Below are 25,614 nucleotides of genomic sequence, written 5' to 3'. Positions count from 1 at the left end.
ATCAAGCTCGTTTATATGCACGACGTCCGGGTGCAGGAACGAGCACGATCGTTAAGTGCATTATCGTGCATTGTCTTCTCGCCGCTATAAAATATTAGACGCGTGTTTCCCTCCATAAAAAGATCTCTCGACGACTCGACACGGCTTTCAGGAAAATGCTACGGTCAATTACGTCGCGGGTGTAACCCGATCCTCGACTACCGGTGGTTGCAGTGATTCCATTCATTCAACGATTACCGCTAGTATTAGATAATAGAATATTACATAAAGTTGCATAGCGATAAACTATACTGCAATCTTTCACTCTTTAATCAATGAGCGTTTATAGAATTTCCCTGTCAGACACGGTCTAACATTACAAATTGCTCCAAAGGAACGAGCTGAAGAGGTGTAAACCACCCAGGTAGAAATTGTTGTGCAAAAAGAGAAGAGGAACGTTTTAAGCAGCCACAAACGCAGTTTGCCCGAGAACCAACGAGCCTCGCTGCACTTTCGGTGCAGCTCCTGTCATTAAATATCGAACCGAAGCATCGTTCTGAGTCTCGGACCACCCGAAAGTCCTAGCGGTGGTCCGATTAGAGGCCCGCCACCAAGCCTATCATTTGCATTATAGAAATCTGGGTCACGTATTTTCGCGTTAGACGCGGTGCGACGTCGTTTATACGTAGGCTCCGTATTTCATGCCAAAACGAAGAGGAAGCGTCCATCCAAGCCGGCCATCTTACTTTTATTCGAGACCCGACTCTGCCAAAACGTTGTCTTTCGACCAGACTCGCTCCTGTTGGATTATTCTTGGCGGTCTGCCGTCGATCGAATTTATGTTCGACCTCTCGACGTTAACGGGCTATCGAAGCTCAAGCTCGAGGCGAATCGAGACTGCATGAAAGTCGATAATGTTTTTTTAATGCATCTGCCGACGAACGAAAAGAACGATAGCGAGCTTGATGTTCGCGCTAACGAAGTGCAAAGACTACCAGAGTCGAATTACTTGAGAAATGACTGGCAATCGAGAGGATTGACGTAAATCATTTTTTAAAAGGAAATTTGTTCGACGGCTTTTTATTCGAAATTATTATTTCCGGTGCAATTTAATTCGAATAACATTGTATCCTGCGGCAAATTCCTCGTTGACAAACCGCATAAATATAATAAAGCAGATCGTTGTTTTTCTGTCGGTATTTTTTGTACGAGATACCGACGGAAAGATAGTAAAAGAGAAAAATGCAGAAGGTATGGGAAGGCTGAACGCGCGATCCCCATACAAATCACGGCTTCGCCGTTCCGAGAAGGGAATCGCGTTGCTGCCAGGCTGTCTGCCACCACGGTCACTACGGCATTCAGCATGGGATACCATGAACCGGCTACGATCGTCATTGATAATGCGCTGCTGTAACTTCTACGAACATATTCGCGCCCACGGGACTAATTGATATGAATAACGATCGATCGTGAAACACCGGGGGGATGCTTAATCGTCGAAGGTAGCTGCAGCTGTTCGATCGCGAATGAAACACGAGACAGGTGTTAATGAAGCAACTAGAGAGGAAACGGTATCTTCGTTCGCGTTCATTTTCTCGCTGAACGAAAGTGGATCGCCAGCGGACTTTCTTCGTTCCCGACATTCTCGATAATTCTAGTTTCTCCAACATTCGCAATATTTTCGAGAGTATCAAGAATTTCAGACATTCTTAATTTTAAACGTAGGTCGAAAAGAATCGATAGGTCGTTCGTACACGAGCTAAACGACGCGAATCGATTGCTGTCTTGTCATTATTCCCAGATATATCAATCATTTTGTATTCTCCGGTGAACGTCGTTGAATGTCGTCTGTCGACGATGTTCGCGTGTACTCGCGAGTATTCGTGTTTTCCCTCGATGACGTTACCGAGCCTTTTATTAATCGCCGATGTTATCTCTGACTGTAAACTATAATTGATTCGTACCAAGCAAACCAGAAGATGAGACGATCGATTGTTTTCTCTGTCCTACCTATACGTCACGCGTTTAATCGCTTGTCATAGTCGAACCATTAGGAGGAGGTTTTTCGTTAGACTCGCGACGAGCTATCGTTATCGTGGCTAGATCGGTATTCACAGCCTCCGCCAAACCGTCTTATCGTCGAGTCGACGAGTGATTTATCGACGATGTTCTCCCTGCTTGTAACGAGCGCGCGTTTCTAGTCGATCGAAACATCGTTCCAGCCGTTCATAACGGACAGCCCTTTCGCGAGTGCTTACGAAACTGACGCACAAATATTTGGACGCCCCTTTTTTCTTTTCCTTCGCGCATTACTTGCGAAAACAGGGGCCGATGAAAACGCGGGCAAAGGCTACAAGCCGTTCGGTAACTCGGAGCTTCGAGAAAACGTCTGCTACGAATCTTTTCGGAATATTTTTACCAAGCTCGCTAGCGAAAATAAAGTTCTTTCTAGCGAAGAACTTGGCTATGCTCCAAGAAGCATAAAAGTATCCCGACATAGCTCGTATCTCGCAGAAACGGCGCGAAATTGAACTTAGAACGCCTTCCGTTTCTTTTACGATTTTGTTTAACAAATACGTCGACTTTCGTTACTTCTTTTTTCGCACGATGCTTCTTTGGGCCCGAGTAAATAGCTCGTTAACGATCTGCTTGACAACGCGTGCTCGACAGCGAAGCATCTATACTTCCGGTTACGTTCCAATTCGTTACGAGCAATGTGTGACCACAGAATGTGTAAGAACGTTCCCGATAACTTGTTAAGAAAATATTATAAACGAGAAGAACCGTGGCGAATCTGACGGATCCTGAAGAGGAAAATTTCGGTACAACGAACAAAATTAACTAACAGGGAAAAGAATACGTGACGTAACGCGCTCGACTATTTCGAGATAGAATTCGATATTCAAATGGCAACACGAAAACACGTTTTTCGAGACGCGCAACTCGTTCGACCTGACCCCGTTCGGTTATCTGAGAAAACGGTATTCGCAAACTCGCTGAATTTCATCGTCTACCTAGTTCGCCGCTTTATCGCGATTGACACGATTTTTAAATTTACTACTTGCCCAGTCAACTTCTTTTCACTAGCTTAGAACCTAACGTTTCGCCTGCGTAACCGATGGATCGCCAAGATATCGACGAGAAGATAGAAAGGCGTGAAGGAAAACGACCCTCGTCGCTTATCCGATTCGTTCTTTACTCTCCTTTTTCAGGTCAGGAACGTAACCTTTTCTCAAAATGGAGAACGAGCGATTAGGAGGTTTTTTCCTTCATATTTCTCGATCGGGGAAAAAGCGTGTGCAGTGTAAGATTCTTCGTACCACGCTGTTGCAGATAAGAGCAACGAGGGTAGTCTTGTTCCTCGTTAACCGAAAGAATTGTATGACGCGATCGTACGAGTCATCGCGAGGCACGTTTGTTCGTCTATGATACCTCTTACCGGATACGCTCGTCAAACGACTTTTTCGCGTCGTCCTCTTCCTACCAGCCAGACATATTTTTTTCCTCCTTTCGTTCTGCTCGGCACACGGAATTTTAATTGCGAAAGGTGAATCAGAAATGACGATGGTTTACAACGTTAGTCACACAGGCTTACGAGCGATTCATAGATAATTTATGATCGATGTTCCGGCCTTTCTCTCTTTCCTTCTTTTTTGTTTTACGGGTGGTCCGCGAGACCAGACCGCGGAGTAAGTTACAAGTACGTGACCAGCCGTAGCCGAGCCACTTTCGATGATTCACGCCGCGATCCTCCGCGTTAGACGCCCGAATGTCTCCTGCGAACTTCTTGATCGACTTTATCGATACGTGGGTAGCACGATGCGAGCATCTGGAGCCCAAGTGGCCGTTGCGGCGAGAGTCTATTTATCCGAACGTGTCTGCGGGTCAACTCGCAACGACCCTGCCGAAGGGGCCCGTATACGTTCACTTCCACCAATGAAATTTCAAATTATATCTGTAATTACGACCGACGCTGCAAATATTTCAACTAAAGGTAGTTTAAACACTGCGAAGTGGCACTTAAACGAAGTAATGGCTCCAGGAAAGCGCGTAGCCCAATAAGGGTTAATATAGTTTAAGTGTCGTCATAGAAACGCTATCATGGCACGAAAGCACGATAAAGTAAAACAAATTATCCTCGTTAAAGCAACAACCCTGAAGTCCCTGTCAGCACCTCCGTCTCCCTTGCTCGTACGTTCCTATACGAAGGACAGATGAAACGATGAAAAGTGGAAAATCGCCAGGGTCGAGCGGTTCAATCGTCCATGACGGGGAATGCGTGTAACGAACGAATTAAACAGCGTGCGCACTTTGACACACTGTTCAATTCGCAACCAACCAATGAGATCATCCAGAAGTTCTACGGCAGCACCAGTTGTCGATTGTTAAAAGGGATAGAGAAGGTGCAACGCCTGCATGACATCATCTCGTATTCACGCCTTGCAGAACAGACGGTGCACGACCGCATCGACACTCCTTAGAAAGTTTCTTCGGGATAAATAAATGCCTGGAAATTTATTTATCCATGCTCCTCTGGCAGCTACCGCGATAAATCTATCCGCGGCACCTCGACATGTATCAACGAATAGATCTTCGAAGTGCAATGGCCCTACCTGCAGCTGCAAATTACTTAGCTGACTGAGAAACTGCACATGCTTACGTTTAGAACATGTCTAATCAACTCGTACGATGATTTTGTTGCGTTGATAGACTAGTGATGTAGAGACTTGTTCTGGATGATGGAGAACAGAGATCAAGTTGTATTTTTGATAGCGGTATCTATTTATATCGATTGGTATTGGCATTGGTAACGTTCAAGACTATATGGCCGTAACCCAAGCGATGCCAACTGAATGTCTTCAAATATCGGTAATCGAGCGGAGAACCTCTATGATCGCTGTCGACGGAGAGGATTGGACGAAACGAAAAGTGAAGGTGAAAAATAGAATGGGACACCTGGGCAGTACTTTAACCGAGCTAACGCTCTGAACGATAGACGTAATAGATGGAACGGATCTAGATTGCCATCGTGCCAATGCCGGCTACTGAACCGTGCAGTATTTCAATGGCACAACGTAAGCGTCGATACCGAGGACCATCGACGATTCGCCTTGTCCATGTTTAATTAACCGAACGCGCTCGCATTCCGGGGCGTGGGCGCGTATCGGACTAGCTTATGCCGTGTCAACCTTTATCCTGCCAAGAAACATCTTGTCGATGTCGTTTCTCGTAAACGGTTACCACCTCTAGCGTCTATCTTTTCATTGGGAGTGACGCGACTAGACAGTTCGACGAACTACTCGTTGACATCCAAGGCTGTTATTGGCATTTTAATCGACCCCTCGGATGATTCAATTCCAGCGACGTCCGGATATACGAGCACCGCGCGGAACAGTGCACGGCCATATATCCGGAGAGTGGAAACGACCGACGTTGCACGACTCCGATTATTTTCGTGTCTCGCGTTAACGTTCCAACACCTTGACTCAACATCCGCGCGGGAATTAGCGATTCGTTTCGGTGCTCGTAACCGAACGAAATACTGACAAAGCCTCTGGGATTAGTTCTCACGGAGTGCAGCGCAGAGAAAAAACATGCTGCAAGGATATGGGTACGAGTGTCCCCGGTGTGACGCGATCGCGACACACGACGAAGCTGAATGAACGCGCAGAATAGCCGTAGTATTTTTGTTGCTGGCTCGCTCGTTGAGTTTCTCGTGCCGGTGGCGAGAGACAGGCCGCGATAGAGGAGGGAGGGTCACGGTGGAGAGGTGGATTCGTTCATACAAGGTGGTTCTCATTGAAAGAACTCGTTCCTCGGGCCAAATAGGGTCACTCCATTCATCCTGAACACGATCGGACGCGGAATACCTATTAGCGGCAACGGGAAGCCGCGTTAATAAACCGGGGTAGACGTCTCCGGTCGCGACTTCTAATAAGCCGCTCGTTTACGGTTTCATTAGCGCGAGGCAAAAATCGAGATTCGCTCGGTCATCTTGGGCCCACGGTTGAACGAACCACCTTGCGCGTTACATGTGGACATTGTCCAAGGAATACAGGTGTTCTATTCAACTCCTTGCATTACGATTCTCGCAGCGACGATGTGCGCTAAAGTTGGCTACTAATCTCACGACTCGTTTGTATTCGCTGACGCGATATTTTGTTAGCCAATTTTTACAACGTTCCTTCGATGTCCGCAAGTTCATTGTCCTTAAAGAACGAAGTGACGCGATGCGTACAGCTCGTAAGATATGATACGAGCAACGTGTCGTAATACGTCCTCCCCTTTCGGCTATCCAATTTCGTTCGAGACAATTATCGGCGATTGGGCCAAATTATCGTGGAGCCACAAATCGATCAATGAGATGTATTAACTCCTCGTAAATGGATGTTGAGTTATGTTCGACGTTAAAATTGCATTGTTACAAAACAGAGGGCGATTACGATAATTGGACGAAAAGTCGAGGAAGTTGGTATCGTGAACAGTCGCCGTAGCGGTAGGTACAGAAAGTTTAGTCGTTCTCTTCCGTAGATCGTCGTGTTAAGTTATTAAGATAAAATCAAATCCTGGCGTCGACGAAAGTCCGTGTAAACCTAAATCCTTTCTTACTAAGCCTCTCGTCCGTGTAGACTTTCGTTTTCCACGATGCTTCGTCGGTAAAATGTGAACGGTAATCCTCGCGACGAGAAAGAAGCAACGAGAACAAAAGAAGAGTTAATAAGCTCGTGTTAAAGGGCGATTACAACGGATTTGATGATCGGGACGAGACACGAGTCGCCTCGACTCCGCTAGCGCGCTTATTCGACGCGGTAGCGTGCATTTTCAAACGGGTCAACTATTTTTATCTCGACACGACCGTCCTCTCGGTCGTTGTCCATCGGACGTGTGCCACCACGATTCTCTTCTAATTCAACGCGCTTTCGTACGTTGCTTGACCAACGACTCGTGTAAACGATGCATCGCTCTAACTCTCGCGTGAGCGCGGAGGCGTGCACGATATCGTCAAACAATTACGAATTAATTTACGTCCTCGTAAACTCTATTTAAAATTTCCCCGCGAAAGATCGTGGAATTGTCGATCCGAAGCAGGAAACGTTCAGCGATATTTAACCGTGAAAATCCGGTCTATAGAAGTACCAAGAATCTCGCTTCACTCGCTTTTCCCATTATCGTCAAATAAAAATGATAGCCGATGCAGCACGTTGTGCCAGGAAGTACGTGTTAGCGAATCCAACTTACTGTCACCAAGAACACGTAGATTTCTCTTCATTTATCATTCGATACATACGACACAGCTTACGAAGAATTTTGCATCAGAAGAGAAACATCATTCGTTCGAGCAGCGTGCAGCGGAAAGTTTCGTGACGCGTCGTTCCATTGTTCACGAAAAAAAGGCACAAGGTCCGCGCTAGGTGCGTGTAATTGTAAAACAATGTCGCACGACGCATAACTAATATATGGGCCCGTTATTCGCTCCGACTTCTAACCCGTGTACAAGTCGGTGAACCAGTTTCGAGCGGTCGGTTTCTATTCACGCATTAAACGACGGAACATGTTGCTTCGACATCTCGAACGACGCTAATGTGGCGACACGTGCGTCGCCTGCAGCTCCGCGAACCTTCCCTCCATCGAAATCCAATCGATCGTACGACAATCAACTCCGATTTGCCCCGGACAATGCAACAATGACGTTTCTTGATCGACAGAAATGGCGATCCAATTGACCGCTGGTACGAACCAGCTGATAATTTAGACACTGCGATGGATAAGTGGAGACTCGAGAACGGGACAGCCCGATCCTTATCTTCTATGATAAATGCGAACTGTTATTATTACGTACATAATCATCGCCTGATTAACACTTTGTCAGACAATCAGATAAGCGCCGATGTTGCTAATTTAATCCTCCGTAACCGAGGTACGCGAGGTTTCCGGCACGAGGATCGATCATTTGTTAATTTTACTCCGTTTAATTAATTGATCGCGCTTAGATCCGCTAGACCGATTATCGAGTAAAGAGGAAATATAAAATTAACGGCTAAATAATCGTTCGTAAAGTCCCGCGATTATGTGAATAGAAAAGCGAGCTTACGACATCGTAGGAATTTCAAAGATAAACGTATTACGTATTACCGCATTATAAAATAATTCGAGCGGCCGATCGAGACGTTCCCGTGTGCCAGCAATCTGTCCAAGGTGCAATTTATATCGCAACGCTCTCCGATGAAATTAAAATAATTGCTCGAGTCTGCATTGTTCGGTTCTCGAAGCCATTTCACGGTGCGTTCGTTCCACGCGTTCGCCTTTCTTCGTTCGTGGTTTATGGCAGCCATAATCGTCGTTTCCTTCGTTCACCAGCGACACTTACGAGGCTATCGCACAGTGATTAACGTTGTCGAACTTACGGGTGCCCTTCGAAATGTCACATGTGCCAGGTTACGTGTCCAATTACGTAGAACGAAGATCGCGTTGTTTCGCGAAGAAAAGGTTCGCCTCCGGCGAATCGTTCGTAGAACTTTTATGCGTCGGAGAAACTCCGTTTACGATCCATCGTTCGATCATTCGATCTGGGAAAGTGTGCTTCTTCGCCGTGGTCATGGGGAAATTTCCAATTAACGTTTGGTCACGGTAAGGGTGTTTCGATAATCGGTTCCTGGTGGAGGCAATTGAATTTCTCGGCTGAAACGCGATCTTTTAGTCGTGAAATCGACAATTTGCTATATTCGCCTCTCGAAATGACACGAACACCGGGGTTTCATTACAGCAATTACAGAAGGACATACGCGTTTCGAGATTTAACGCCGCTGTTCGATTTCGCTTATTTATATGGAATAGTCGAGAGAACGCGATACTAGAGATAGGCGTTATTTATGGTTCCGTATGTTAACGTACCAGAAAAGAAGAATAATCCGAGTTCGACGCAGGTGGGTGCAACGCGGCGAGTGCGATAAAAATTGTAATTGCAAGGCGAGATAAGTGTTACGGAAGCGTGTATCATCGCCTCCCGGAATGTCAGGGGAGAGACAAAAACGAGTATCTACCGTACCGAGAGGTAAAAATCTCTCCACTTGGAGAATTACTACTCTATCTCGCGCGCGTCTGTACGCTTATAAGGCTTAATGCCTCTTTTGTGCGAACCCGACACGGCTACCGAGACTCGGCTTCCAGGCTAACAGCTCAATGAGTATCGACCTTAACCCGATCCGACGGATACAAGCTGTCCGTTTTCAGCGGTTCGGAAATATCCCGTGACTAATCGTACGCGCGAAGCCGTGACGCAACAAAAGGTGTCTTTAGAACTTGGAGGTGGAGGTGAAAAATTTCTGTCGGCCAAAAGAGACGATGCTTTTATCGAGGACTCGCTGCACCGCGTACCAATGACCTCAGAACTCTTTGAACCGTCTCTTGGTCGAGTCAGAATTTCGTGAAAGACCAGTAGCCCCTACAAATTTCAATCTCTTGAAACGTCCTACGGGTCTTGAATCGAAAATGAACCGTCTGCGGGGAACACAGGAATCTCGCATGACGCTCAAATTGCTTATAAATATTAAACTCTCCAAGTTTTTACGGCGGACCAAGGTGAACGACTGCAGCGTGGAAGCGGGAGGCGACTTCCGATGGAAGCGCAGCGAGGAATTCGAGTTCGCGCGTCACTAGGTCGTTCGTTCGCATTGTGCCACGCAGGGGTGCGCACCATGAACATCGGTATGTCGGATCTTTCGCGTGTCGTATCCGAAATAGCCGCTGGCTGAAGATAGACGACTGTCGTGGTGTCTAGTTGGCAAATGTTAGTAAACCAAGTTCGAGTGCCTGCGCTGCGAGGGGGTCGTTGATCTTCGCGAACGGTCTCACCCTCGTGCATCGTCGTCCACGGTAGCCTTGCGAGAAGAAAAGCGCCGATGCGAGGACGATTCTCTCCCCAGATTCGAGTCGAACTAGCTCCCTCGAATATTACGGTAAACCGACCAGCTCTTCTCTGGAAAATACTGCTATGCTGGAGGACAGACATTCGTCGTAACCTTTATTCCGTCGAGGTCCACCGAATAGCGGATACTGTCACCTGTCACGACAGAAGGAATGCAGCCCAGCACAGGATGAAACTTAACCGCATAACACAATAAAGTAATTAACTTCTGGATTGGCAGTTCAGCATAAACCGTCAGCGTCTGTAACAAGCTTGTCAGCTTCCGAAGCTTGTAAGGTATGCAAATCGAGGCAAAACAACGTGACATTGCAATCGCGAGACGTCGGATGGAATTAGAGAGTCTGTCGGGTGAAATTGATGAAACGTTAGCCGTCCGTTTTTGCGTGAGGCCACGCGTTTCCCTCGCGTTTATTCTCGACGCATCCTCTGACGCATCGGTGAAATTCCAAAACGTGCTCGCTCCGTTCGTGAATCGGTCAGAGCTACGGTGACATCAATGGGAATCGTCGAATTCGCACGAGTCGTTAATATTCGCGCTAACGTGCACGCTTCTGGGAAAAAGACCCGTCGACGTTACGAAATCGTCGCTTCGAGCGAATGCCAACGTCGTTCGAAGACGAATGGCGCGGAAATGAGAGTTACAACGTGTCTTCGTGTTCGCCGCTGCACGCCTCGATGAAATTCTCCGATTGAACAATCGAATCGTATATTCCATTTGTTTCTTGCGATTAGAGTCTATCGAGTTACCCGTTTGACGTTTATGCAGCCAGTATTGTATCGGTTTCTTTCGTTATTAAGTTCGCAACTAAATATCAAATCTTGGCATGTTAGAGAATGGAACATGCGCTGCTATCAACGTATAAATCTTGAATCAATATTTCCGACGTTTATTGAACATTGCCATTAATAACGATCAATGACAAATATGCTATCCTAATTAGATATTAACGAATTAAAAGTTTTCGATAAGCTTCAGAAGAAGTTATTGAAGAGAGCACGATCGCAGGAGTACGATTTGTATTCAGCGTTAGAAGCGATGCAGAAGGTTGTTCGTGGAAGAACGCGTAACGTTAGGAGAAGATCGTGAAGGCATTAACCGCGCGGACGCACGCGCACGCGATAAACTTCGCTTCGATCAGCATCCGAGAGGATTAAACGTTCGCGCGAATCTCGTTCGAGTTCGTTGACTTTTCCGCGAAAATCTGAGCGTCGATGCCTCTCGCTGTTAACACGGCTCACCTGGTAACGGACGCATTGTTTGAAATTCACCGATTCCCCGGCGCAAAGACAAACACGGGAGCAACGTTGATCGATCGCGATTCGCTCGCGACAAAAGCCGCGGCGGGAAGCTGCTGGCTCAAGGATAATAATTAACATAACTGTAAATTCGTCGATGACGTTGCTCCGTTGCGTAATCGCGAGCCGCTCGACGAGATACTCCGGTGTCAAATGTACTTCTTTCGCGCCTGTCCTCGACTCTCCCTTCCTCTCTTCGCCTTTCTGTACACTGTCTACGTAGAATCTCGAAGATGGCTCGTAATTAACGCGGCCGACCTATAGAAGAACCGTAGGCAATCGCGGCATCTAATCGCGGCTCGCTTTTTCCCATCGAATTCGTTCGCTAATTAACTCGTTAATTGGCCCTCGTATACGTACAAATTGAACGCGTCGATTGGATCGCGATATCCAATTAGGCGCGTGCCTTCGTCTCGAATAGTTTCCTTTCAACGGACAAGTCTCTTCGATTGCGAATGCAACGCGCTTCGAGCGTTAGACGAAATTATTGCGACAATTAATATTTGCATAAAACGACAGCCGAGAAAGGCAGCTCTCGATCGTAAATTCGTGAAATCCTTCTGACATTTTCGTTGTGTAACCCTATATCGGATCCGGTTCGATTGTTCCGAGGATCAATCTTTTTGACGACCGTCGAGTTACGAGGGGATATCGTGCAACGGTCCGCCTTGCAACATCTAATTAATTCGTTCGATTCGAATTGATGGTTCGGTCGCACGAGGATTCACCCGAAAGCGCAGGAACGCTCGTGGACAAGTTGGCTAATTCGTAAGGGAAAGCAACGCCGGCGGATAGAATGGCTGGCAGCCGATGCTCCCGTGTCAAATGTCAAAGGTAAAATTCCATCTGGGATAGGTAGCTACTAATGAACGCGCGATCGGGCATTAATTTTAGCATTAACATGAACGCACGCGGTAACACGCGGTTGCGTATTTACCGAGGCTGATCGCGCGTGGGAAGAACGAGACGCGAACGACGGATTGTCGGTTTAACGAGCGAATTGAAATCTTCGTCGAGTGCTGGGTATATAACGTTTCAAGCACGATTCCGCGGTTGCTCCTGCAATTCAGCGTAACAATGCTCGAAGGCGCGGTTCGACGTACAAATTGTTCACTCGTGGATAACTTACTTACTCTCGCAAACAGTTCTGCGAATATTTAAATGAGCTCTTATGCGCTGCACATTCATTTACAACCGTATAGATTATAACTAAAGGGATTATAATGTGATGACTGCTGTACCCACTGCATTACTCCTGAAGGAGTGTAATGCCTTGCCATATAAATCATCGAGTACGTATCTTTATCGTTCCACACAGGTTAGCAACCTGCTCAGTCGAGCCATTGACGTTCGATAATTTTCCGTATCCACTCGCCGACCCCGAAACGCAGTCAATTATCGAGCGGTTAGTTTAGTGTTCAGATCGCAAAGCGGAGTCAGAGACGAAAAGTTAAAATTTCTTTTTGCACCGAGGACTAGTCCCGCGAAACGACACGGTGATTTATGAAGAGAAGTTGGGATCGTTTACGATCCTCTTAGCGACGCAACGCAAACATTTATATTCCGCAGGTAGGTGGATGGGCGGGCAGTGGTTATTTTTTCGATCGGTGGACTTCGACACCTTTTTATCGAGCGACGAATGAACGAGAGCTACGATATCGCTTGCATCGACGCCAGTTTTGCAACGTTTACCGTTAGTTAATAGTCCTGTCTCTCCTATATTTCCTTCGAAACGATCTCAGGTGTTCGCATCGTCGCACCAGGAGTCAATCTTTCGTTGCGAAACGGCTTTTATTATCCTCGTTTACGTTCAGGATACAACGCGATGGATGATACGTTCTCATTACGAAAACCCTTTATTATCCGTATTTATACTCGGGATATAATATCAATGGGATTATGAATTTCTTGGAAATCGAGACATAGATCAGGGTCCTTGTCGCGGAACGTGCGGTTAATTACAGACCATGTCGTTCCTTAATTTCATGTTGATTGATCGTTAATTAACTGAATCTCACGGCGCTCGTAACGCATTTGAAGCGTATAAACGTTGTTGAAGTAAAAAAGCAACGTAATTTTATAACAACGTTAACTTCGTTTCATCCGATAGAGAATTAATGAAAATCGGATAATTATTGACGCCCAGTATCAGCCGCTGCAATTAAACGAATAACTTGGAAGTATCGAAAGGAGATACGCGGCAAAGCCTGTTTCCACTGGCGCTAGCCCGTGGAATGTAAATCAAATGGCGACGTATGAATTATTTACAAGACGAGACTCGTAATCGCGACTGTTAATTGTAATAGATCGAGCGTCGGAGGAAACCCGGAAATTAATTGTCTATCGCAATACGTGGATCGTAACGAGATAATCACCGATACCGAACGATCAAGTGGGCTTGTGCCGACAAAGTTACATTAGTCGCGTCGCGCGATCTTTATCTCGTCTCCATAACGGGCACGAGTGGAAAAAATTAGAATAATCGACTCGAGGCGGTGTTCGTGTGCTCGCCTATTCTAGCATAAGTCCACTCGAAATTATCGGATCGTTCTTAGAGTCCTCGAGTCATACTGCATAAACATCGAGCGTGTACGCGGGGGCATCGTAAAGTAGCCAGAAGGTAGACGAGGCGAGCAAACATACGCCGGAACATCTATGTAAACATGTCGTTGGGCCACCGGGTAAAAAGAGAAAAGCACGTGTTTTCTGGAAGCAGACGGATCTCGGGAAAACGTGGACAGGGTAAACTCCGATGCTGTTGGCACGAGCTGGCGAATGTTTGCGTCACCGATTGCACCATCGATGCCACGCGCCAAGATTATACAAATAACGCGTTCAACTTTCGATACTTGTTGCTTCTCTGTCCTCTTATGTTAACAATGAATAGTATTTCCCTCGCAGCTCGGTGTAATGGCTACCGAGTACGAAGATTCCGGTACAAGAGTTAACATTTTGCAAGTTAAGTTCATAAATATTCATCCTCGACAAGGAACGAGGGTCGAAAGGGTCAATCGATCTCGAGAATTATTTATCGGGAGATTCGAACGGAAAAATTCCATGGGAATCGATGCGTGTAACGAAGGTAGGTCTATATAGTTGTCCCCATTATGAAATTTGTTACGTGCACGTAACAATTAACGTGAAAATTACACGTATATCCTTTAGCTCGATTTGCATAATCCTTCTCGTTTGATCGATACTTTCAGTAGATTGTTTCTTCTCGTTTTATCGAACGAAAAATGCTTGTTATTTTCGAACGACACTTCCTCCTGCCTGCAGCGCCCGTTCGTTTCCATGTAAAACCGGTGTTAACATTTGATTATAAGCACGCCTCTGGTAATACGAACCTCGATATTCAATCGACGCTAATAATTAGGGTGTAAAAGTGCTAATTCGCGCTGGCGCCTATCGCTCATTAAAACAAGAATCTGTCATTTTCCGCAAGGATTATTGCCTATCGATACGGCGTACCGATGCTTTTAAGGTCAACTGGCACTCTTATTTGCAACATTGTGCCTGCGAGCGGCTCGATCGATTATTCAGGGCGGACGCGTTAACGCGCGACATTAATTTTTTATGTAATCGAAGAGAAAAACTAAGCGGTAGAATCATAAGAGAGTTTCAGAAGATAATTCTCGAGATATCGCTTTTATAATTGCCGTGCAATTCCTCGAACGTTATTTATTCGCTATTTACCGAGTTGTATGATTGTAATTTGAAGAAATAACGACCACCCTATAGAACTATGTGGAACGTTTATTTTTGCCACGCTGTCTGCCCACTTCGGTTTCGCGGGCAGGTACTCCTTTGTGATTCGCGATTTTCCACGATACTTACCGCCTACCGATCGCACGCAACAACATTCACCTGTCGATAAACTAGTTGTCGTTCGATATTGTAATTATCGCGCATGTTGGCGCACGCATTAACGACAACCGCTGCTAATCAGGCCGCGTAAATTGCGCGAATTACATCGAGTCGCGACCACTTTAACGGTCGCACCAGATAAATTGCCGCATATATCGCGCCGTACGGGATAATTACGGTCGAGACGGACGGACAGTCGAATAAATCACACTTTACGATGCCGGCAAACGGGCTTCTCCTTTCTTTCGCCTTCGTTTTCCTGTACGTCGAGTTAACTCGACTCTCTATCACACGATTTTTGATGAATTTAATTGTTCTTGCTATTACTACTGAAAGCTCGAGACAGGCACCGGTAACGGGAAGAACCGATAGAAACGGGTCTTGACCGATTCTGGATGAAAGAAAAATTCACGCGACAAACCGGATACCATCGGTACTAGTTAACCCTACGACCACCATTCGACGGTGTTAAATCATATTTAGTTCCTTGAATCGATAGAGCCGGATGCAACGCGGTAACGAGGGACAATGAAAATGGTCCCGCTGTCGTAAATCCAGAAGGCACCCACGTCGCGTGAATCTGTTAGGTTAGAATGTTTTCGACGCGGTAGGTCGTCTCATCGAGGAAACCGAAAAAGATGCTTCCACGAATCGCGATGAATCACGTTGGAAAAGTCCTCCGTTAACATCAGGCATATATTTCAAACGCTAAATCTCATTACTTCAACGACAGGCCATACACGTTCCCTTCGTCGTTCGCCGTAATTACGAACGTCGTTCCTTTCAGGAGGTTTTCACTTTAACGACTGAACGACAAGAAGAACATCTTAGCACGCGTGGACAAATTTGGAAAGCGAATTGAGCGATTAATTCGTTGCCAACGACAGAAGTCTCTCACGGTTTTGCCTCGAGCATAAAGCTCCTTTATGGTAAAACGCGATGGGGGAATAGCTACGTCTCGAGTAGCCGTTTCTTGACCACCCAAGATTACGCGAGATCGTTCACGAACAGGGATCCGCCGCGATAGAAATCTTCTAACCTAATCCCTTGGATTTCGTAAATCTGGTTCAGAGGTCGACGTGCACGTGCTCCACTCGTGTGAACGAAATTTCTCACGAAACGTTCTACGAACGGCGAAGGCTGCGTTAAGGGAACTTGCAAGAAGATCGAGTCGCAAAAGTGCGTAGACAACGTCGATTGTACGGACGTCTTGCTATGGGACCTTAATGGTACGGTCTCGTTGGCGCTGATAACAGAGAACCCCATTAAGGCTTCGCTAAACCGTAGGAAATAAGGTAAACAAGTTCTGTTCGTTTTTCCGTATCCGTAGCTAGGGGCTTTTTATAATGACTTCATCCCTGTGGATCGTTCGCGAAGGTGGTAACGTGTTATTTAAGCGATCGTTCGCGCGTGAAACGAAATTGCTTCCCGCTGTTTCCTACGGGAGAGGATGGTTTAATGGAAATCTCAACCACGAAGGACCGCCCCTTGCTCCATCGAACGATCGACAGTGTAAACAAAGTTAACGCCTCGATCGCTATCCAAAGATTATTGGGTCGAAAGGTTTTACGAGCCAGCTATCGAAATTGAATTTTCTCTCAACGAATAATCGTCGCCGCGTTTCGAGTCTCGTAAAATTGAATTGATTTTAAAATTACGCTTCGGTCACGACCTCGCTTCGAAATCGATCCCAAAAATATCTTTCCTCGGTGAATTAACATTCCGTTTTTCATTTTCGAGTACAGTGGACACTCAAAGACCGGTATTGAGCTAGATTTAGTTGTGGATAGAATGAGAGTTTGGCTCACGAGGACAGCGCGGAAATATTTTTGGATTTTATCGGTGCATTAGTTCGAGAATACGCGAAATTGGAGTCCCTCCAAGTGGACACGAGAATGACCCGGTTTCGACGCAAGATCTTACCATCTGCACGCTCTGATCGCGCTTTAATTTCGATTCGATGTTATCGATCGTGACTCCGTCTGCGTCGATTACCTCGGAGTCGATACGACCAACTAGTTTCTTAGCAATATTTTCAGCGTTGTCTGCCAACTAATCAAGGACAGTCTACCTGCGTCCCAACGACCTGGAAATAGTCTAGCTGTGTCTAAACACGTTAGAAACACCCTAGAAATAGCCAGCTGCATCTAAACATCCCGGAAACACCCTAAAAATAGTCTCCTTGCATCTAAGCTGCAACGTAGTTGCGTCCAAATATTGTACTCTTTCGAAATATGTTACAATACTTATCGGAACGTGCCGCTCCGCGTATTAAAATATAACTAAGATGAAATTAAATCGAACTAGAAATGTGGTGGTCGTTTCCGCGAGAAACGAGGAAGTCTATCTTCAAAGTTCAAACTCCAAAAAGAAGAAGTAACATTGTCGCGCGTTCCAAGTGAACGGATATCAGCGGGCCATAATTCGATCGAGAGCAGTTCGACCTGGAATCTATCCAACTTTCCAATGATTTATTGGTCCCTTAATGTTTCAGGAAGTTTGGACAGGTTTACCAAACACCTCGTCAATCGTTGAAAATTGATCGTCTCGTCTGTTAAGCGATTCGCGCGATCTATCGCGACTATCGCACGTTTCCGTTGATAAATCCAATAGGGGTTTAATCATCCACCATTGTCGTCGCCGTTACGCGTCATTACAGATAGGATGTTGAATAACTCGCGGTTTACGTGCACCGGGTGTTGGAGAGCCTCCAATATCCCTGATACGTAATGGCCAGATGCGGTTCGGCCACGAGTACCGTGTCTGCAAGACAATCCTCGATGCAGACGAGCTTCCAGGAATTAATTAGCCTATGCTCGCGCGAATTGGTAGAGGCACAAGTGTTCCGTAAACCAAATTGAACTTGCTGGCAAAATTCGTGAGTCACCGATTAAATGGACAGCCGCAATTTAATGCAACACGCGAGGAGCATCGTTTTCTGACCTCACTAAAATTCACTTTACGAGACGGGACGTTCTGTTCGACAATTATGTTCTGTACTGTGACGCGTACGAAAAGGACGGCGATATATGGATCGCCGCTGTGACCGATGAAATTTAACGTGACCGAATAGTTGAAAGGAGAAAAGAGAAAAAAGGCACACAAATGCAAAAAAATAGAGACTGGTCGTTATTTTTATTTAATACACACTTGCATTACGAGTAAATATAATTAACCGCAATGTTGAACCGTGCAATCGTAATCGATGCAATTTCGACGATGTTTACGCGATAAAACTTTCTACGGTTCGTGATGGGTACCTTACAAGGCTTTTCTTATAGCCTTGTCACATTAATCGAAACTCGAACGCTGTTATGGCAGTTGTTGCGAGGAAGCGAGTCAGCGAATAGGAGCCGAGAAAGATCCTTCTGGGGCTACTAATGAACTCGTTAATAACGAGGAGTAGTTAATAAGCTTGTAGATGATGAGAATCTCGATTAGTATTTTAATTTACGCTCTCGAGATGTTATCGAGTCCATAGAGTAATTTAATATTGCTCGGATCAATAGTTTTAGCTCGTTAGAGTCAAATTATACTTTTAATTGGTTCATAATATATGATGGTGCAATTTCTCGATGTACTTATTTCGGTGTAATGATACGACCGAACAGGTATGAAGTTCACCGAGAAAGCTTCTGAGAATCACACCTCTGTGTTCGTGACAGAACCGAAGGTAATAGACGTTGACATCACGAACAATATTTATAAGCGTACGAACTTAAAAGCGCTTGGTCCTCAAAGAGTTAAGCCTGGCGGTGAGTCAGTGTAACGGGTATGATGCGCTGTCCTACAATTCATCGGAATTTGGCCTATTTTTGTTGATTCATTAAGAGGATGAAATAAATTATTTCTGCGGTTGATAACCGGTGAATCATCGCCTGGAGAGATTAGCGAGATCTTCTCGCGTATCATCGACGTCCGTGCTACGCTTTTTAATGTCTACCCTCGTTTATCGCGACGAGATGACTTCATTACCGTTTTAAACTCGACCCAGACGAGTTCCTTCTTTTTTCTCTAGCCAAGATTTCGTGGTTCGCGTTAAACCTCCTTTCGGAATCGTGTCGCGTGTCTTTCCCAATTTCGCCAATTAACGCGGTCAATTTACGAAGGGCGAAGGAAACGGTGGTAACTTTCTCCACGGTTAAATTTCGCGACAACGATAAGGAATTTTATTGCGTGGACAAACGAGCTTCCGCGGTAAGCTTTTATGGTCAATTTATGAGTGTTGGTTGCGTGGTCAGGTGGCAAAGTCATTTCTTAATGCCCGCCACGGGGGTCTGTTTCGGCGAAACGCTCTCGCAACGACCCGAACGGATTACAGAAGAAAACGAGGTAAAAAATGAGCATGTTCGTTTAGGTGAACATCCTTTTTCGTTTCTTTCGAGTCAACCGAGAGGATGTAAATGGGGTACGTCGCTCTGAGTCATTCGTAAAATTTCAGAATTTTTTCATAATTATTTAGAAAAAGAAGGTTCGACTCTTTTCCAGAGCATAAAAATGCTGGCACGACGATATTGGAATAAAGAGGATCGGACGATGTCGAAGTAGCGTGACCCCTTCGAGTCTTTCCCGATCGATCGCCGGAAGAATCGGCGTAGAAAGCACGAAGAACAAGTACTCGTAGAATTGCTCAATTACCCGATGCAGTAATTCCACTTGAGTCGTCGTGTAGAGGTAAATCGCCGATGGAACGTGGCGGGCTTACCTTTGTAAATTGGCGCAAAAAGGTTGAACCACGATCACGACGACAGCCGGCTCGATTTCTTTTACTCGGAACAGGGAGAAACCGACTACCGCGGGATTAAGGTGTTTCTCTGGCGGTGAATCAGTGGTCGAACACGAGGCATGCTTTCGACTGGAATAGTTTCGATTTTTCTTTTAAAACGGAGCCCTTTAATCGAAGCTACCACAGAAGCCTCTCTTGGCATTCTTTCGCTCGCTTTCACCGTCTTTTGCTTTCGTTGATGAATGCGCGTTTAACCCTCGGATAACGAACATCGGGTCATCTCGGATTCACTTTGGAGCGAGACGTTCGTTTATCTCCGCGCTACGTAGCGATGAACGCGGTGTGTATCTTTTAACCGGAGAACATGCGTTTAACTCGCTCGGAAAAGAGTTTAATCATGGTAAAATATTGAACGTAACTTTTGAACTTCACCACACAATCGTATACAGATTTTTGAAAGCTAAAAGCATGATCCTCGTATGCGGACCATGAATGAATCACCGCCACCATCTTTCGAGGATTAAAAACTTCCTTTCCGTACCTTCTTTTTTCGTCGACTTTGCATTTCTCATTGGGATTACTAATACGCGTTACTCCCCCCAAAGAAATCGAACGGGCAAAGAAATAAAAACGACTTAACGATTTGTAGCAACACGTGGCGACCGCTTAGAATCACAGCCACTGTTATTTCACGACCGGCAACAGCTGTGTGACTCCGATTAATGCATCTGGCGATGGCTGCGGTGTTCCCGGCTATCTAGATCCAGGCAGACGGTGGACTTTTTAGTCGTGTGCCCGGTAGCCGGTCGTTTTTCGATTCGGTCGAATATGCTGCACCGGGTTTGCTCATCTCCGAAATTTGCGGTCATTAATCAACGCCCTTTTACGCGCCGCACGAAATTTCTATTTTCCTCTCGAGTTCCCTTTCGCGGAATCGGCTTCGATCTCTTCCCATTTTAGCTTCCTCGAACTCGAGCGTACCGAGTTCCCTAGTCACGAACGACGATAATCGATCAGACGACCCATTGAAGAGACCGTTTGCATCGTGGCAACGGTGACGGCAAATTTGTCCAGGATCTTACTTTCAAATTTGCACTGACACGTAATGGTTGGACGAGTCTTGTATGCAAATTATTATCTATTTCTTTTGCAGAGAATCCTCGGAGGTCCGTGGCACGAGGTGCATCAAGAGGCTATATGTATTCCTCCGGATGCCCCGTCCGACCGTATACACGATGGTGTACCGTTGACCACCCTGTTCTTTCGTAAGAAACACCCGAGGAGAAAAATTTACTATTCGTTCGTGACTTTGACTTTATTGAAAATTTTTCGTCGCATGGAAATAAATCGAATTGTCGGACGAAGGTAACGTCTCAATGTCTAGAGAAGTGTCGCGGAAGAGCTTAGGGAGAGTCTGGGCCTTCGGTGTCAGGTATATTTTCGAACGCTGCAGACAAAAAGGGAAAAGAAGGATTCTCCGGTAAATTTGTTGTCGAACTGCAGGTAACGGCGAGGAAGCATCGACCTCGGCATCGATCATTCAAACGACTCCAGTCGAATGAAAGAGGAACAACCGCGGTGTATGGTCGACCACCCTCTCGCGGTATCGATTTCGCGCCAGCGTCTTGGTAATAAAGAAGCGGCGCCCGACAGCCGCGGTATTTCCGAGCTCGTACCTGCTCGCCGTGGAGGATTTTGACGCGGATAAAAGCGGTTTGCGGCTGGTCGACGCGGCTGCATTGCCAAGGTCGATCTAATCTTGGCCCCCATAGGTAAGAGGAACAGCGCGGTGGCAATAATAACCGACCGGCCACAGACGAAAGTGCAACGAATTCAAAATAGTTCTCGGAACCGGAATGATCGAAACGCGGTGGCAAGGGTCGAGAGAGAACGTCATCGATTAGGCCGAACAGACGCCAGACGCGCGGTCGAGAACTCTATTTGCCAAGGACGAGCGACCGACAGATATTTCAAGACGATTCCTCGCTGTCTTTTTGCATCGATGCGTTCGGTGAAAGTCGATCGACCAATCGATGCGGAAGAACCGTGGTTTTCGTATTTCGGAGAGAAAGAAATCTTTTCACAGTTTGCGTCACGATACGAGAGTAACGCATCCTTCATCGATAACTACCCCTTCGAGAACAGATTACCATAATTCAATCGGCTGTACGGATTGTTTAGTAGCAGAGACATTAGATTAGAAAGACAGTCCGAGAAAGAGATAGGATTTTCGTAGAAAAGTTCGATTGTCGTTGGCGCGAAATAAAAGCTTCGGGTCCAACACGGAGCATCGATAAGGATTCTCTGTCTCGCGTGTAGCAGCGAGTGCACGCGAGCGTGCTCCGTAAAATCGAGACGCCACGATCTTAATCTTGGTCGACAAGGTCGATAGCGAGGAACTCGAGGAGGTTTACGACTTCCAGTTCCCCGTCGACGGCATCGAACGTTCTCTCGCGAACTCGGTCCAGGAATTTCTCGAGGTTGTTTCCGAGCCAAGAGATCGATCCTCGAATTTTCGCCAGGAGATCGAATAAAGACGAGAAAGAGCGTTGGTCAAGGCCGATTCTCGACCAGATCGAGAAACATCTAATTCGCATAATCGTCCAAGGATACCGAACATCGTAAATCTGTTCCGCTATCGGAGAACAAGAATTCCTTTTCTCCCTATCGTTTATCATCCATCTCAACTACCAAGTGTGCTTCGCGTTCGCGTCGAACACTCGAGACTTTCCAGCGACTTTTCGTACTTTGATGGCTGAATATTTCGTGGAAACTGCGTATCTTGCAATTTTACGTTTCGCTTTACTTCGAAAGGGAAGCTTTCGCGGTGTCGGTTTCCCAGAAAATCATTATTTTCGACATTGTGATTCGCGTCGAGTAAAGTACGATGCTTATGTTGTAATTACGCGTTGAATCAAATCGTTGTACGGCGTTGTAACTCTACACGTTGCAATTTCACGCGCCGCATCGGCAGGCGTTGTAATTCCACGAGCTGCAACGTCATGCGTTCGGTCGCGACGCTTTGTGCTCGCCGCGCGAAATTTCAGATCTACGAAATAGTTGGCAATACGCGATCAGGATAATATAACGTATTCGAAGGTAAACGAAAGGACTCACCGTATTAGTGACGTCCGCCTGCATAGCCGAGTCCTCTTCCGCTCCAACTTTGATGAGATCCTCCTCTTTCTCGTTATCCGGCGCATTCACATACTCGTCGTAATCCTGCTCGAGACTCTTGGTCCTCGCCTGACCGTCGTCCATTTTCGAAACGATTTTCTTCTCTTGCCGATCGACAACGTTGCTAACGTTCTTCGTTAATTTATGATCGGCTAGCGAGTTCAGCAATTTACTCGACGGATTTTCGACAACCTTCTTTATCGAGCGACGATCGGAGCCGACGTACGAGGAACTCGCGAATTTAAGCTCGCGATCGTGAAGCTGCGATCTGCTGAGGTTCTTCGGTTCGTACTTGAAATCTTCATAGGCGTCTCGTTTCGCGTGTTTCTCCGGCTCGATGTTCCTGTAGTCTCTCCTCACGGTGGTTCTGACCGTGGTCGGATCGTTGGACGTCAACCGTCTGATGATGTCGTCGTAAGTTTTCAGAGGAGGATTCTTGTCGCTCTTGTAGAAATCGTTGTCGAACTCTTCGTCGTCCTCGTTCTGATCCTCGTCTTCCTCCCTCCAGGTCTCGTCCTCTTCGTCCTCCTTGTCCGTGTCTTCGTAACCGTCCACGCGGTAATCGTAATCTTCGGGACTGTCCACTTTCCTCCGGTCCGTTCTGACGAAATACCTGTAGTCGGTGGAATTGGATCGTCTCCAATTGTTGTCGAACCTCCTGGATCCGTCGAGATCGGCGCGGTGTCTCTTTCGAGCGTCGGGACGCCAGTCGTGCCTGGACGAGATCCTGTATTTCCTTCCGTTTTTCCACCAAGCTCGATGACCGTTGTTCTCGTAACCGCGAGAACCTTTCTCGTAATCGAACTCGTCCTCGTACTCCTCGTACTCGTCTTCGCGACTTCTCGAATAGCCGAGTCTGCGGTGGGTCCTATCGGACCTTGGTCTGTAACCTCTGCTCGGGTGTCGAGGAGAAGCTCTACGCCTCTCCTCGTCCTCGTCGTGCCAGCCGGCCGTTCCGCGATAACCACCGCCTCGCCGATACTTGGCCGTGAAACGCGATTCGAGCATCCGGCCGTGCGGTCCGATTATCCTCGACGTCCTAGGATAGGATCTCTCGTAATAGGGGCCAGCCTCGTAATCATCCTCCTCGTCCTCTCCCAGCGAGTCATCCTCGTATTCGAGCTCCTGCGACCAAGAGGCTCGTCCGTCGACCAGGTCATGTCGATTTCTCCTGCCGTTCGAGGACTCGTGCCTGTGCCTGTGTCTGTGCCTGGCTTCGCTCGCGAGGTCCTCGCGCGGACGATGTCTAGCTTCGACCACGAACAGGCCGTAAGCCATCAGAAGGATCAACGACAACAGCAACCTCCTGTCGAGCGTCATTTCGTGTTCGAGAAACCTCGCTTCTCATACACCTTACATTATCCTAGCCAGCCACTCGACCTCGATCGTTCTTTTCCCTCAGAATCCCGTCCGTTCAAGGATGCATCGCGATCGACGCGCAGCTCTGCACACCGACGACCGCGATCGAGACATTAATGATCGGTTTAAGAACGAACGGAGCTCTCCGGTTGGCAAGATCGATCGCCAGAAGGCGGTTGTTAGTCTTCTTCGGGAAACGAGCGTAACGGTGACGGTGTTCACCGTTGATCCACGTGGTGATCGCTACCGCAGCCAGCTAGAGTATCGACGCGGATCGTGTAACTTCGCGCGGCCACGGACAGATATGCTTTTGGCTACGTTCCAGTTCACTCGATTCCGGAAAAAATCGGCCGACAACGGTAATCCTTCCACTCGTGCAACGATTCCGTTCACGTCTCGCGACTCTTCGCACCGTCGATCTCCGCGTCCGCTTTCACGTCCATCGTGCACGGAATCTGCTCTCGCGACGAAAAGCGAAGCGGATCCGAGCGCGTTTGCCAGCGGGGTACTCTTTCGAAACACCGATCGCGATCTTGCGATTCAGTCGCAGTCCGAATTCACCGACGACGTATCGACTCGCGTACGCGTTCCTGATCGATCGCGGGAAATTTAAGCGATAGTTCGTTCGATCGGACGATCGAAAGTTGCGCATGCGTTCGCCACTAACCGGCACCACACTGATCGTGGTCGGGTCCAGTAGACAGAGATTACTCCGAATCGTATCGCGGACCGAATGTCGCGGCCGACTGAGGCCAGCCTCTCCGGCCGCCGGCCTGAGAGATCGCGGAACGCAGTGCGCATGCGTGCAGGCGATATTCGTCTCCCTCTCCGCCCCTTCCGCCCCCTCCGTCACCCTTGGGCCGCCGGCTTTTCTGCGTCCCCTTCGTCTCTTACCTGTGCCGGTGCTCCGATCATCGGGTGCTCCGGTGCTCGTGTCTCTTGCCACCGTAACAACCGTGCCCACGGTGGTGTTCTACGGACTCCCGTCCACAACGATCTACCTCGTTTCGCGTTAGGAATTGTCCAAAAACCTTAGTCATTGTAATAATTAAGATCGCGAGCTCGCAGAGTAAGACAATCGCTATACGAGTATTTGTAACTTTTACAACAGACATCTTCTATCGTGTTGATAATACCGCTATTATTTCAACACATTCCCTCGGTATGCCATTGATATTTTTTCGTCTTTTCGATTGAACTTATCATAACACGTAATTAATTCGTTTCATGCAACAGGTGGTATATAAGTCTATTATGTCGTTTAAGAAGTTATCACGACGCTTCG

At 46.9% G+C, this 25,614-nt stretch overlaps 1 protein-coding gene across 2 annotated transcripts in view; it reads right to left on the bottom strand.

The window, feature by feature from the left end:
- LOC100878350 (uncharacterized) overlaps positions 1-25,102 on the bottom strand; it is a 61,381-nt gene extending 36,279 nt beyond the window's left edge. Inside the window, exon 1 of one of the 2 annotated variants that reach the window (XM_076533510.1) lies at positions 22,911-25,102. In XM_076533510.1, coding sequence (XP_076389625.1) covers positions 22,911-24,290 — 1,380 coding nt within the window. In that variant the 5' untranslated portion in view covers positions 24,291-25,102. The remainder of the gene's footprint in view (positions 1-22,910) is intronic. The other variant, XM_076533509.1, reaches the window with a different exon arrangement.
- Between the last annotated feature and the right edge of the window lie 512 nt (positions 25,103-25,614).

Source organism: Megachile rotundata, chromosome 7 (assembly GCF_050947335.1).
Source record: "Megachile rotundata isolate GNS110a chromosome 7, iyMegRotu1, whole genome shotgun sequence".
Lineage (NCBI taxonomy): Eukaryota > Metazoa > Arthropoda > Insecta > Hymenoptera > Megachilidae > Megachile > Megachile rotundata.
The sequence above is the reverse complement of the archived record's forward strand: the minus strand, read 5'-3'. Positions and strand labels throughout refer to the sequence as shown.